The sequence below is a fragment of the Corvus brachyrhynchos genome, unplaced genomic scaffold (genome assembly GCF_000691975.1).
Source record: "Corvus brachyrhynchos isolate BGI_N302 unplaced genomic scaffold, ASM69197v1 scaffold597, whole genome shotgun sequence".
NCBI lineage: Eukaryota > Metazoa > Chordata > Aves > Passeriformes > Corvidae > Corvus > Corvus brachyrhynchos.
Genome location: NW_008239000.1, coordinates 1040384 through 1055317, shown reverse-complemented (window position 1 = coordinate 1055317; position 14934 = coordinate 1040384). Strand labels below are relative to the sequence as shown.

The 14934-nt window shown below is 50.4% G+C and overlaps 1 protein-coding gene across 1 annotated transcript in view; it reads right to left on the bottom strand.

Annotated features, from left to right (window-relative positions):
• Positions 1–263: 263 nt before the first annotated feature.
• Positions 264–14934, bottom strand: part of SHROOM3 (shroom family member 3) — a 119899-nt gene continuing 105228 nt past the window's right edge. The window contains exons 10-16 of the mRNA XM_017738946.1: positions 13438–14928; positions 11247–11323; positions 7460–8356; positions 5938–6441; positions 4992–5142; positions 1769–2041; positions 264–1236 (exon numbers count right to left, since the gene is read on the bottom strand). Coding sequence (XP_017594435.1) covers positions 877–1236; positions 1769–2041; positions 4992–5142; positions 5938–6441; positions 7460–8356; positions 11247–11323; positions 13438–14928 — 3753 coding nt within the window. The 3' untranslated portion in view covers positions 264–876. The remainder of the gene's footprint in view (positions 1237–1768; positions 2042–4991; positions 5143–5937; positions 6442–7459; positions 8357–11246; positions 11324–13437; positions 14929–14934) is intronic.

The following is a 14934-nucleotide window of genomic DNA, read 5'->3' as shown; positions in this document are numbered from 1 at the left end:
AGGGAAATCTTTCAGGCTGCAACAGAAACACAGACCACAGTTATGAGTATTCAAAATAAAGACAGAATCTCCCCCACATTCCTGCAGTGAATTCCTTGCTTCATGCTAGCTTGGACTCCTGAGATGCAGGTTTCCATGAAAGATGTTTGAACTGCAGACTCAGAGGATCACAGGATCCAGAAGAGGAAAAATTTGTATTTTCATGTCCAAAATCTCCTTTGTAAGGCCACTTAATGGTATCTTTAGCATGTGTTGAAACAGGGTGAAGCTGCTTCTTGTAGCCCTTTATTATATTAAAAAACAACCACAACAGCAACAAAACCATGATGAGATGTTTCAAGCTACTGCACGACTATCTTTGGGGTTCCCTCTTTTTGTTAAGGTCTTCACAAAATACAAAATTAAATGTCTTTTCTACATACAGAACAAAGTAGAATCAAGTAACTGATTAGAGTATGTACAAAAACTTACACATTCTGTCTTGTTCTTTAAAAAATATAAATATCAATATTGTTCAGTAAAATGGGTTGGTTTTATTTTTAAGGCTTCATTCTTAGATCCTTCATTATTTAATGAGGTGACAGGTAGGCAGAAAAGGGAGGGAAGAGAAGAGGTCATGTTTTTTATTAAAGGTCATGTGTTTAATTCCTGTGAGATTCTTCCTCATCTCTGGCAGGAGGAGATTTCCCTCCACATTGATTTAAGTTTCCAGGAAGCAGAGGTGGAAGGAAAGGAAAATAAAACCTTTATTATTGCTATTTTTTTTCCTTCATTAAAATCTTAGTTGAGACCTGTCTCTGTCCATTGTCTTTGAAGAGAACCATCTGCCAAGTACTTGGATTAAAGGGACTCTGGCAGGGCTCCACCTGGGACAGGTTAGAGTGAGGAAGAGGCTGCTGGAGGTGTTTTACCACCGACTCCGGAGGAGGTAGCAAGTGCTGCAGCCAGGGCAGCTGCTGCTGCTGCATCCCTGGGCGTGAAGTCTGTGGGGAGACTTTCCATCAGGCACTTGAGCTGCTCCTGGCCCAGTTTGATTTTGTCGTCGAGCTCTCGCTGCTCTATGAGGAGCGCAGACTTCATCTTCACAAAGTGCTGGTAGTCCTGGAGCTGCTCCTCAGAGAGGTAGTTGCCCAGGATGTCCAAGACCACCCGTTCCCGACGGTCAAGGTTTTCCTTTAGCTCCCGGGCATCTTCGTGCTGGCCAGCCAGCAGCTTCCGCTTCTCGTTCAGTGAACTCTGCACACCACAGAAAGCCCTTCAGCACCAGCATCACCACACTCCCTGATCCCCCCTTCCCTTCCTCCCAGCACCACACCTGCCACCTCTGGAGATAGCTGCTAAACTCCCAGATGTGCAGTCAAAAGCCTGGGAGAGGAGGATGAATTCCTCATTATGGAGTGCATATGAACCCCACTGAACTGGACTCTGAACATCCTTGCCAATGGGAGGCAGAAAGTGCTCCAATAAAGTCAGGAAACCTCACCTGAAAGCAACAACTACCAGGAAAATCCAGTTTCAAAACCACCCCAAGAGTGCTAAAATGAGGCTGTCCCCAACACAGCTGCTCTGTGTCCAGACAAAAGCTGCAGGATCTCAGCCATTTATACAAATGGGGGATCAGGATTCCCAGGGACAACGTACTGCTCCTACATAAGCACCAAGAGCCCTGTGCTGCCCTCCTGGCAGCCCCTGGTGGTCATTGTAAGGCTGTGGTGGTGCTGGCTGCTGCCCCACACCCTGAGCAGGCCAGGGCTGTGCCGATACGTACCCGCTCCTCACTGTTGGCATTGTCCCCCAGGCTGCTCAGGACGTTCTCCACGCGGGCCAGGCGTCCCGAGAGGGAGAGCAGGAGGTTCACCACCTTATCCAGATCGCCAATGAACATCTTGTACTTGTCAAACTCGTTGGGTTTGCACTGTGTGCTGATCAACAGCTCCACCTCCTCTCCGAGAGCATTATTCATCTTGATGTCTGCGAGCAGGCCCTCCTTGGCTTCTTTCAGGATTTCCAGTTTCTGGGTCAAGCTCCCGATGAGCTCAGCCTGTTGGAGGGGAAGTATTGCCACACTGGTTGTTACCAGCACTACCCTGCTCATATGAGTGATGACAACAAGAGGATATGGCTGCAGTTCCTGAGGAGCAGGGTCAGGTCAGCAATGGCTGACAAAGAAGACATTAGGGAGGAAAGACAGAAAATGCTGAAATTCCCCACCTTGGAGATAACCCAAGTAGCCCATCAGGTTGCATGAGGATATATTTGTTCAGTGAACGTTTATAAAAGAGATCTTTAATTTGGTGTACCATATTCTGATACCCTACAGATGAATGTTCTTCAAAACCGCTGAGTGAGAAGAGCTGCAGCCACATCCCCAATGTGTTCCCCATGCCCTGCCCCAGCCTGAAATGCCTTGAACTGCACCAAACAAGTGCCTCACACACAGAGGCATCAAGGAAGAGTCTACACCAAAGATGCTCTGGATTTACTCAGTGTCTGAACACAGAGCACACACCCATTTTGCAAAAAACACTGACACCTATTTCCCTGCCAAAGAAAAGGAGGTCCCCGGGGTTCGGTTACTCCAGGTTACTCCAGGAACAGCATTGTTACACATGTGCCGGAGATCCTAATTTCTGTTAGGATTTAGTGGAAAGACATATGCAAAAGCAAGTCTCTGGCCTGGGGCTTGCAATTCTTGCTTCCATTTACTTGGAACTGTGACCACAGCAAGGAGAAGCTCTCCATACAAGGGGTGGGGATTTTCAGTGTCCCCAATTCATGCACTGCTGAGGGACAAACACCTGTGTGTTCATCTCCTCTGCACACAAATACTGCAGGATGAAACAAGTCACTCACAAAGTGGCCTGAAAATATTCTCTCAAAGTCCTCCTTCCATCACAACTGAGTGTCATTCCAGGCAGGAGGCAGTCTGCTTCAGAGGAGGAAGGATTGTCAAACACCAGTCAGGCTAGGGTCACTGAGCTGGCGCTGATGCCCAGGGTGGCCGGGCAGTGGGGTTCCCAGGCTGCTTTGGCAGCAGGGAGCACAAGGCACTGTATGGCCAGGCACCACTAGAGGGAACACTTGGCGTGCATTGTTCTATGGCTGCCCTCCAGCCCGCTCTCGGCTGCTGCACACATGCAAAGGCTGAGCAAAAGGCCAGAAATATTCCCTGAAAACAAACATCTGCTCCCTGGAATGACCGCCATTGGCTAGCAGAGTAGTTCAGGGGAAAAGGGAGCAAAGGTGGCACTAAATCCCACCTTCTAAGGGTCAACCAAAACTCCTTTATGGGCATTCTTCCCTCAGTAGTACCCAGAGACAAAACCCAACCTTTGCCCTTCCCTGGGGCTATGATGCTAATGCCCCCTTCCAAAGAAAGATCCTCACCAGTTGATTGCTGGACCAAATCCTGCGGAGCAAAAGGAAGGATCCGTGATTACAGTGCCGTGGGGAAATCTCTACGGCAGCACTCCATGGAGTGGTCTCAAACTCTGGCATTAACCTCGGCAAGTTTTCAGGCAGATGGAGCTGCTGGAACTGGCATCTGTTCCTCCCTGCTTCAGGAGATTTGCCCTCCAACTGTGGCAGGAGGCTACGGGGTTCCTGGGAGTGAGGTACCTTTGTTCTGAAGGCCTGGGAGCTGGAGGGACCTGTGACTTACATTTGTGTTCATCAATCAGAGACTCTCCTGCGATCCCAAATGCCAGCCAACAGAGCTCCTTTGCATACTTACAGTGGAAATGAGGTTTATCTAAATGATCTCCCAGAGGAGCTGCCTTCTCAGGTAACCCCTGTGCAACTGTTCCTGTACACAGACCATGAGCAAACAGGCCAGATCGTGCTGTCTGGGCCTAATCACTCCCATCTATTTCTGTCTTTCCACGCAAATGTAACCTGTGAGGCCTGGGACTTGCCCTCCAAGGAATGCTATGGACGTGGCAGGAGCTGCCAATCTCTTTGGAGCTGAGTGCTCCACAACCAGTGGGCCAGATGATGAAAGCAGCAGGCAAAGGCCTTGGGCAAATGCTTTTGATTAGTGATCCACCCAGAATCTGTATAGGGCCACAGAAAGAAGAGGTGGTGAACAGAAAATGAAATCCGGGCTGTGCTACTCTGTCCCTGGCAGTGTGGGATGGTTTAGACGTATAGGCAGGCAGGGCTGCTTTTGACAGGAAGGTAGGAGGTAAGGGAGGCACAGACAGGCCACAAACACCTGCCTGTGGCGCCCTAGGATCTGGGAGCTAAGCACATGTCTGTAATTACCAGGTAACTAATGTGAGACAACCACAGGGGCAAATTAGAAGGCCCTGCAAAAGCCCTGGAAGCAGAGCATGGAATACTCCAGCAAGAGCGGCAGGGGCCATTCTGAAGTGAAATGTAGCCTCAGTAAGAGAGGAAAATGTGTCCTTCCCTCCTGCCTGCTCTCCTCCCTTCCAAGCCATCACATGGAAATTGTGCTGAGCTGCTGAGATGCACGTGGCTTCCAGTGGGTCAGAGAAACAATAACGTGTGGGGGGAAAAGAGTGGCCAGTGTTTCTCTGGATGCAGTGAGTGCAGACAGCAGGTGAAATGGATACATTGACTTCACTGAAGAGGACAATCTTGGGAAAAAATTTCCTGCACTCAGTGTGGTCACTGGCTGGACTCTGTTCTTGTTTCCAACCGAAGCTGGCCCTGCACGAATTGCTTCACCTCTCCCTTTTCCTTCCTTGCTGCAGAACAGGGACTGCTCCTGACAGTTTGTACACCCTGCATTTGGCATGATCCAGGCCCGCCTCAGGGTGGTGCAAGATTGGTACTCAATTTGCAGTGAGTAATTCAGATTAGCTCTCTTATACAATTTGGGTCACTCTAAGGAAGCTTCACAGGCGGCCTAATCGCTCCCACGGAATTTTGGGTGCTGCCAAAAGCTGACATCAAATAGAAATGCACTTCACTTTAGGGCTTATTATTATTTCAGGAATGTGAGCAGCAAACAGTACTGAATTTACCTTTTTCTCATTGATGTCCAGCAGCTCCTCTTCCTCACCTACTTCTTCTGGCAAGTCCTTGATTTTATTCAGCAGTTCTGCTTTGGGAGCTGAAACACTGTAGTAAGCAGGACAGGTGACCAGAGTGACAGGAGCTTCCTTTTCCGCTCTCCTACACCACAGTGAAGAAAAAGGAAGAATTCAGTCTGAGCCTGACTTTTCCCGGTGCTTAGATCCATGGTTTTCCAGGAGTCCCTCTTTGGTACCTTCCCAGTGTAATTACCCAGCAGGACAAGGCGGATTCCTGCCATCAGGGGGTGCGTGTCAGCTGCTGTCCCAGCACAGCACAGCCACTGGGTTTAAAGGTGACTGGACACAGCTCTGCACAGGATTTACCTTGCTGAAGGTCAGCCTCGGCCAGAGGTGGCCAGACTGACCATCTTACCTGGCATCATGCAGTACAACTGACTTCTGGACATTTTTCCAGCTGCCACTTGGAAGTCTCTGTCTTAAAAAACCCACACTGGGGGACTTGGGCTGATCTTGTAGTAAGTAGCTCCCCTCATCCCTCCTTCCAGAATTTGGCCTCTTTTTATCCCTGTGCCTGCCATTATTTTCATCATGATTTTACTTTCATATCTCTTCCTGTGCTTTGGACTGAACTGCTTCAGATTACTAAGGTTCATAGAGCAAAATCCAATTATATCTCTAGGGATGTTTCATTTCCTGCTCTATTCCCAAGCTCAGCATCATTTTATACACAGCCCAGAGAGGTGAGCTCAGAGCCCAGACACAGAGCCCAGCTCATGGGAAAGGCTGTTGGGAAATGCCTTGCCAGGCCTCACACCTCTGAACTGCAAAATTCACTCTCACCTATAGAGATGCAGAAAAATGTGGCACAGGTTGTCCTTAGAAGCAAGGCAGCAGGGAGTTCTGCCAGCCCTCGCCCCAGCCCAGCAGTGCTTACGTGTCATCTGCCACTGCCACACTGCTGGCTTGTGTCTGCGACATCTTCCTCTTCATGTTGTTCTCCTTCAGCAAGCTGGTTCCACTGGGGAAAATTCCTTCCATCAAGTCCATGGTTGTCTTCATTTTGGAATCTGGATCCAGGATATCAGCTAGAGACTTGTCTTTATGGACAATTTCTTTTGCTAGAGCCTCTGACTTAATATCCTCTGGGGTCTTTTTCTTTGCCTTCACTGGGGGTGCTGTGCTGGTTATCCTAGAGTCTGGGCTGGCATTTTCCAATGCTGGCTCTCTGGGGTTACCTTCAGGCTGAGTTATGGGCTGTCTGTCAGTGCTCTGAGGCCCTTCAGAAGCAGCAGGGGACTGGTGCTGCTGATCCACAGCAGATGGAGAGCCAGTCCTCTTTGATGGGGTTGGCAAGAGGGGCCAGTTATTTTCACCGGTGCTGGTGCCCAACCCTGTTATCTCCTTCTCAGCCAGGGCTTTGGGAAAGCTTTTGAAGCTGCTATGGACAGAAACATTCTGTGAGATGAAGAGAAATCTACCACCCAGGACCACTGTGAACACAAGGTAAAGGCCTACAAGAAATGAGTTTTCCTTCTCTCTCCCTTGTTTTGGTGTCTTGCTTCTCATTCCAATACGGAGGGTCTATAGTGTGAAGCCACTGGCACCAGAATTGTTTTGTCCCTTCAACCTGGACACTGCTGGATTGTCCATCCAACACAGAAAGAACTAGTGAACACTGAGTCACTTTGTTTTCCGCTGGCAGGCTGGGGACATTGCGCCTCCCCACCCGGGAGTGCCATCCTGAGCAGCCTCCACCCATTTGTCCTTGCCATGTTGGAAAAGCCAATCACTACTATAGCCCCGGCCAGATTCTTCCCAGATGGATATCAGAGCAGTTCCCTGGGAGTGAGGGAAGCTGTGCTGAGTTAAACCACCTGGGCATCTCGCCCAAAGTGCTATCCTTCAGGAGAATTTCCCTATACAGCCTGACTCTGACATATTTGCGTTGTCATTTCTTGGCAGATGGTCACTGTTTCATAACAGCATTATTTTGTGCCAGGTCTAAAATATATTCTGAGAAATACTAACTGTTTGGAAAAACCCATCATGGATTTTCACAGCTGTCTCTCAAAATCCAGTAACTGGAAGGAGCCAGCAGCCATTCCAGCTCTGTGCTGGAGAGAGTTAGAAGCAACTGCACTGAAATCTGCAGGGAGAACCAGCCCAGGAGTGTTCCCCCACAGTCCCCTGTCCTGGGGTTTTGGGGAGCACCTGTCAGTGCACCTGCTGGTGGACCCTGCTCTGGCCACATCATTTGAGGCTGCTCTTGGCAGACCAGCAGCGAGTCTGTCTGTCTGTCCCTGTGTCCCTGTCCCCTGACAACGTGCAAGCGCCCTGCCCAGCTGGCAGCTGGGGGTCTCAAGGCACTTGGGATCAGCCCATCTGTCCCAGCCCTGCATATCTTACTGTATATGGCCCTGCACTGCCTGAGCTGCCACGCTCCAGCCCGCCCTTACCTCACGCTGGCCTCCTCTGGGAGCCGGGGGGATTTGTCTCCAGCTGCCCCATTCCCCTCAATGGGTGGGGGAGGAGGTGGGAATTCCTCTGTGCCGTTGGCAGAAGTGCAAGAGCTCAGCTCGGGAAGAGGACGGGATGGCGATGGCGGGGAGAAGGGTGGCTGGGAAGGCGCGACAAACACCTCATCGTCCTCCTCGTCCTGCAGCGATGGCGGGGGCGAGAGCTGCAGCCCCGACTCCGAGATCCGGAGCTGGGTCATGCCCGGGGGAGAAGGAGTCTCTGGGTCAGAGGAAGTGCTGCTCTGTGTGGGCAAGGACTGCCACCTCTGGGAGGGCTTCGGCGCGGCTGCCGGAGGAGACACCACGGCCCTTGCGTAGCTGCTGTCTCTGACAGAATGAGCCCACGCTGCTTTGGGCGGGAGGGACCTGTGCAGCAGCCCGGCTTTCCTTCTCCACATCACCTCTTCCGTGGGAGTCTCAGGGGATCTATCCTGGACAGCATCCAAAGGCTGAGCCTGAGCGTTCCCGCTGCCCTCAGGGGGAACAGCCTCTTGTTTGGCGTGGTGCTGTCTCGGAGCCTGGCTGTCACCTGTGCTCTGGAAGTCTGAGGGAGCCTGGGTGGGTGTATTAGGGGAAGAGTGGCCAGACCCAGAAGGAGTAAGGTTAAGGAACAAGGTTTTAAAGCCTTGCTTTTGCTCAGGGTAGTGACTCCTTGCCTCTGTTGGGGCTGGGAAAAATGCAGAAGTCCTGCTATCTGGCCTGGAAAGTTCTGAGAGCTTGTGGTTCTCAGCCAGCGTGCTGGGCCCGGTGACAACCTCGGTGCTGCAGAGGGGATGGGGATAGTAACTTGTGAATGCCATTTTCTCCGAGTGGCTTCTTTCTTTCTTGCTGAAAGACCTAAATACCAAGAGACCGACCACGGTAAGATTAATAACTAATCAATGAGCAGGAAAATTTAGTGTGCCCCTCCTCAATGGTCAAGTTATCAACCCTATCAGAGGCCAGCATCACTGCCTGCTGGTCTAGGTGAGGTACAGCTGTGCTTTGAAACTGGAAGTGAAATCCTGAGCCAGATCCACTCTCTCTTACCATCTCCCATCATTTTCAGTGTGAGCTACATCACACACACAGGTAGCAAGCACCACAGCAGTAACTCAGTGAAAAAAATATTAGGAAAACCTAACACCTGACTTCCTTTCCTGCTCTGCTTCCAATTTTGTTTGTTACAGATGGGGCCAGTAGCAACTGTTGTAAGATGCACCATTTGACATTATCTACCACCAAACTCCACTCTCAACTGCTTGTAATCTTAAGAATTTCAGCTCTATGGGCCAAATATTCCCACAATGTTATCTGCTCCTTTTGGAAAGGTGCCATTAAAATGATTCAACTGTCTCCAAGAACAAAGCAAAGCCAAAAAATGCACTATTTTGACTATGGAGAAAATTAAAAAAAGCTCTTGCAGCCTTGGAACCGTGTTAGAAGAAAGAGCTCCCTCAGACAGGCAGGTGTGACAAACACCAAAGCCAACACATTCCAACTGCAAGCGGATGTTAAGGCTGCAAAGGCAGCAGATTGAATTATTCCTTCCAGGTCTTTAAGGGAGTTCTCATGTGAGCCTGAGAAACAGTGTCTGGCCTTTGGAGTGAGGATCCTGCTTGGAATCCAGAGCCAAACCTATTTGCCTGTCTGGCTATTTAGCTGGCAAACAAACTGAGCAGTAATAATGGCACTGGCAGATGCAAGAGAAGGTGCCTGGAACCACAAGGCCATACCATAAACCAGTAAAACACAATAAAGCTATACTGCCAGTGCATTTTCTGTTCTTGAGATGCATTGTCAAATAATCCCCACACTGCCAATCTGTGATGCTGGAGACATGGGCCCCAAATTTGTTCTCAGAGGTACTGGTACGAATTAAGAATAACTCTGTCAAAGACATGGGTCGTTCTGGCTTTATTCCGGTGTGACTGAGAATAGAATTTGGCAGCCTGTGCCTGGGAGTGGGGAAACTTCCCAGACAGAATGCTCTTGGTATTGTCTGTGGTTCCTGGACAGTAGCAGTGTGTATTCTTTTCAGATGCTCAGTGTTTGTCGGGAGCGCCAGATGGTGATTCTCTAATTCAGAGATCTCTCCTACTGTGGAAGCAACTGTGGATTCTAGAACTGGTGGAGCAGTTCCCAATGTTGTATGACACCTGGGGAGCAGAGGAAGAGCATGTGGGACTGGACCAAGTGACTGCTGACCAAGGTTTTACTAACTTAACCATCTGATCGTTTTCCTCCTCAAGCATGAGAGGCCGTAGTGATGGTCCCATCTCCTCTCCAGCACAGGGGGCAGCTGTGTCCCAGTGAAACCTAGAAACGTAATTCCTACTGCCTGCCTTGCGTCCCTGAAGGGCCCATGCATGGCAAACACTTCTCCTATCCTTTTGTTTTATCTTTTGGGAAATCCAGTTCCGAGCAAGAAGAGAAAGCTCCCATCTCCCAGAAGAAATGTGCTTGCGAAGCATGTGGGATGCCTATGCTGCACAAACATCATAAAACTGTTAGTAACCAATGATCTTTGTGCAGTGAAGCATGAAAATGAGAAACCTGCATTTCGTGCCCCAATAAACTTGTTTTCAGTCTGGGTGTTCAATCCCATTACTTGGAAAATAGGTTGGGGAAAGAAAAACATAAAAGGAAGCCACAAGTAGTGATGGAGCACCAGGATGAAATGCTATCTCTAGGAGAGAAGGGAGGTAGGAGGAACTGAAACAGCTGCATTGTTCTCTTAGGAAAAAACACCAGGAAAAAGTTATTCCAAATCAAAGTAAACGGGTGTTTTAAACAATCCTACAAGGATGTGCCTGAAGGCAGATTGAGTCCCTTTAAAACAACATTTATATGTTCTTGAGGGCAAAAATGGCCAGAAGTAAGATCAGCCAGAATAGGAGCCTTCCTCTTCTTCCAGCTGTCACTCCCTGACCCAGAACTGCATGGAGAAACCTTTGGAGACAGCAGTGTTAACTCCCACTGTGACCACAGAGAGAGCTGGCATTTACTGCAAGTTTGTGAGGAACAGAGCTCCTTTGTGAACAACGCTTTTAGTCCCTCTTGATGGCTTTTACTGTAATGGGAGTTAGCTGTTTGGGCACTCGCGGCTTAGGGCAAACATCTATTTATTATTTAAATGTAAATACAGCACGATCAACTTCAGTTCTCCTTAACTTCAAAACAATCCGGGGCTAAGTGGAGACTTACGTAAGTCCTAAGATGCCGAGTTTTGTGCTTATACTTTTCTATTTTTAAAAACATTTCTCTCTCCCCTGTTGCTGAGCAATGCATCCTGCTTGGATGAAGGGAAGCAGCCCAAAGGCCAGCTCCCAGCTGAGCATGATCAAGGACATATCCTGGGTTTAGTCCCTCGCTTTTGGGGAGGCAGCATCCTGCAGTGGATAAAACCAGCCAGCATGCAACATCTAGGTATTTTTTCCTTTCGGATCCTTCACTTATGATATAGCATCCAGTGTGAGTTCCAACAGCAGATCAAACACATTCTAGAAATTATGTAAGTGGAAATTTGCTGCATAAATGTGCTCCAAGATTACATGAAGAGATAGTAAATTAATGGCTGTAATGAAAGAAAAAGCTTGTAGCAACTCCTCCTAAGTCTGCTGGGCACAGCACACCTGGAACTGTGTTTGTGCAGGTCTCAGCTTTAGACAACCCATGACAACTGCTGCTGCAGGGGATGGCCAGAGCTGGCCCTGCAATGACAAAGGGGACATGGACACACACTCACCTGGCTCCTGCGCTGACCATGTAGAAGGGATCCCTCACCATGGGGCTGAATTCACTGCTCTCCCTTCTCAGCAGCTCCTGGGGTACCAAGACAGCGTCAGCAGCGAGCAGAAAGCAAAACAAAATACCAAAACATGGATGAGAATGCCTTCCAAAGCCTGAGAGCAAGTCATTCCCCATGGCTATCCACTCCTTCCTATCTCTAAACAAATTCCTGCAGTGACAGTGCAATGTGATTTGTATGCACCCTGAAAGGACCGTTAAGCACTGTACACAAGACTCTGAAAAATGAACAGTGAGTGAGGCAGAGGAGTCTGCTGCTAAACTGGAAATAAACATTTCCCACAAAAAAATCTGGAAAGGCCAAAAGAAATCTAATAAATAATACTAAAAAAATCACCCTCTTGGTTTGGCTTTGTCCCCCATGTTTATAGCTGTGTGTTTGCACTGGACGTGGATCAGAAACAAACCTATTGAAGAAAGCACTTCAACACATAATTCCCTTTCAAACAGACCCTATGGATCGGTGTATATGCTGGAAGTCAAGTTAGGATTTAAGAACAGGATTTTCACAAGTGCCTTGCTGCCCATGGAATTAATCCTTGTTCCACAGGTGGTTACAGTTAAATCCCTCTGGGAAACAGCCGTAAGGGCTCATCCCTCTTCAGCACCAGAATTAAGACTCTGTGAGGAGGTCTGCTGTGCTGTTCACCCTCTTCCTCCACTTGGCTTCCAACAGGCAGAAACTCTGGTTTGGCTGCTGAATGTATGAGCAGTTACAAATGAGCCCCAAGGGGGAAATAAAGATTTTAAGAACTGCCCTGTACCTCCTGCCTGATAGAGCTGGGCTAGGAAAAATGAATTGGGGCTGCTTGTCATCCAACCTGTCACTGAAAAGTACACTTTGGTGATTTTTCTCTCTCTGGATGTCTGGTTTTCTTGCTGCTCTGATGGGCAAGCGTGACAAAATGGCACAGATGGGTCTGGTGCCTGGCTGGGGTGGAAAAATACTGATGGTGGGATGAGACAGGGTGGTTTTGGAAGTGCATTCCGGTCACTTGATATTCACAAGCTGCTTTTTTAATTCACTCTATTTAAAGACGTGGTGTGGGAGCTGAGGGCTGCCGAGGGAGGATGTGTAGACTGAAGCACACAATGAGTTTGGGAGGGCAGCTTCTTCCCCCCACCCGAGTTTGGCCCATTTGTGAGATGCTGCCCAGAGCCTCCTCTGTCACTTGACTCAGGACCACTTTGTTGCTAATGTATAATCTGTTCTGGGCCAGAACTGAGTGCAGGAGTAGGAGGAGATGTCCTGGATCTCAGCTGCCCTGTAAGTATGGGAGCCTCTCCAAACACTCAGCCGATTTGGGGCTAGGAGCCTGTGCACACATTTTGGTTGTTTGCTCCCTCTCTCCGTGATGAATGGAGCCTGGCATGGAAATGGCATGGGGCAGCAGACCCAGCACTGCTGTAAATCCATGCATGAAATCTGAACAGATTTCAGCCAGCTGAAGAGCTGGCCTGGGCAGTTGCTCTTTAAGAATTTAGCCTGGTTCTACTGTTTACCATCATCAGAATCAGTTGAATTCTCCATTTGTGACATCAGTGAGATGTTCCCAACCACCAAGCAGGGGACATGGAAGGGCCAGGGTCTCGTTCAGTTTTTTCTGTCATGTCTCCCTCCAGGGCTGGAGGCTAAACATAATGGTTATTTGGCAGTGCCTCTGCCAAGCACTTCCCAGCACTGTCAGGCACAGTGGGAGCCAGGGCAATTCCAAGCAGCCTCTAATCCTCTCTACTTTGCACCAGGAAAATGGGCTGAGGCAGAACAGCAAATCACCACCTTAGTGGAACACTCCACCACAAAGGTGCTCAGTGCTTCTCCAGTGCTGCTCGCAGGTAAGGACAGCGCACCTCAGATGGGATGTCCAGAGCAGCAAGAACACACCAGCATATGCACTGAAATCCCAGCATCCCTGACACCCCCGACACAGCCCAGCAGGGAGAGAGCTGAACCCCACCAGCAATCTTTTAATTAACGCGCACTAAGCTGCCTCAGCATGTGCTGAACCTGTCTCTAATCAGTGGAGTCCTAGCCATGACTGGACATCAGCCTGTTCTCCAACATCCCCCCACATTCCCTGGTTCCCAGAGTCCCGCTTGTGGGCGTACGTGATCCCGTTGCCACATACCTGGTGTTTCTTATCCGCCGTGGGAGACGACCTGGAACGTACATGCACAGGGACTGGCTGATTGTCGTACCTATCAAGCAAGTCTTCCACAGACACCGATTTTCCAGATTTCCTGGCGGTGGAGGATGTTTCAAAGACCTGCTCCTGCTTCCTGTAGCGAGGCTGGCCCTGCATGCCCAGCGGGTCTGTCTGAGTGCCTTTGGTGAGATCTGATCTGGGTCTGTAATCCCGGCACCTCTCGGGTTTGGGCCGGCTGGTGACCAGGCTGTCCTGACGCCCTGGCACCTTCTCATCTCCACTCGTGTCCAAGTAGTCCATCAGCCCAGGAGGAAGGGTGGAAGACATCCGTCCTGTCCTGGATATCCGCTCTATGGACTCTCTGTGGCGGTAGAGGTTCTGGTCCTGGAGGGAATTCATGCTGGAGGCGGAGGAAAGGCTCTGGCTGTCAGGGCCACCCAGCTGCAGGTAGGAGCTGTGGGAGCGCTCCCGGAGCAGCCCGATGTCTTGCGAGGACGGCCGCCGCCCCGTTTTGCGCTCAATGTAGTCGGCCAGGGCGTTCTGCTGGAGCTGCTTGAGCTCCGGCTTGGACAAGCTGGCTGTGGAGGAAGCTTTGCCGTCCCTCTCGAAGATCTTGCGCCGGTCGGCCACCGTGTTCTCTGGGAAGACAAAATGGATGCTTTTCTTCTGCAAGGAGAAAGGTGATGGCTCCCCGTCTGACATGCCCACCTCATTCATCTTCTCGGGCTCCGAGTAGGAGCGCTTCTTCTGCTCTGCTGTCAGCCGCTTCCGGCCCCCGATGCGCAGCACGTGCTGCGTCCTGGCGTAGTCCAGGCCGGAGAAGCCGCCTTCCGTGGGCGTGATGCTGTGCCTCTCCTTGGGGGTGTGTGGGGATGCTGCCGTGCTCCTCAGGCCCACGTGGGCCGAGGCAGGCCTCTGGGGCAGCTTCTTGGGCGTGCTACCGAACGGGGGGCTGATGCGACGGAAGGAAGTGGCCCTCAGCACCCTGGACTGGGCATCTTTAATGCTGTTCCTGTAGGCTCTGTTGAACGACGTGTCCAGCTGCGACCCGTGCGCATCCTGGACGTTATCCTTCCAGAGGATCTCCTTCTCAGGCTCGCCTCCCAGCTGGAATGTGCTTTTACTCCGCGGTAGCTGAGCTGCCCTTATTTGCACCTCATTTTCAGGACACAGGCTGTAGTACTCACTGGGTCTTGCATGCTTCACTGAAGCCACCATCTGCAGCTCTATGGGGCGCCAGTCAGCCTCTTCCAGCTTCCCGTTCCTGACAAAAGGGCTGGAGCCCCTGCCTGGCTCACTGGGCAGCCTGCTCCTCAGGTCCTCTGGGCTGTGCATGGAGCACCTCGTGCCGGAGGGCTGGCTCGTCCTGCTCGGCCCATAGTGCTGGCCAAAGCTGGGAATGCCAGCACTCTGGGGCCGGGGAGTGCTCTGCTCCCGCTGCTCAAATTTGTTGACCTTCTCCAGCCCCGCGCACACGCG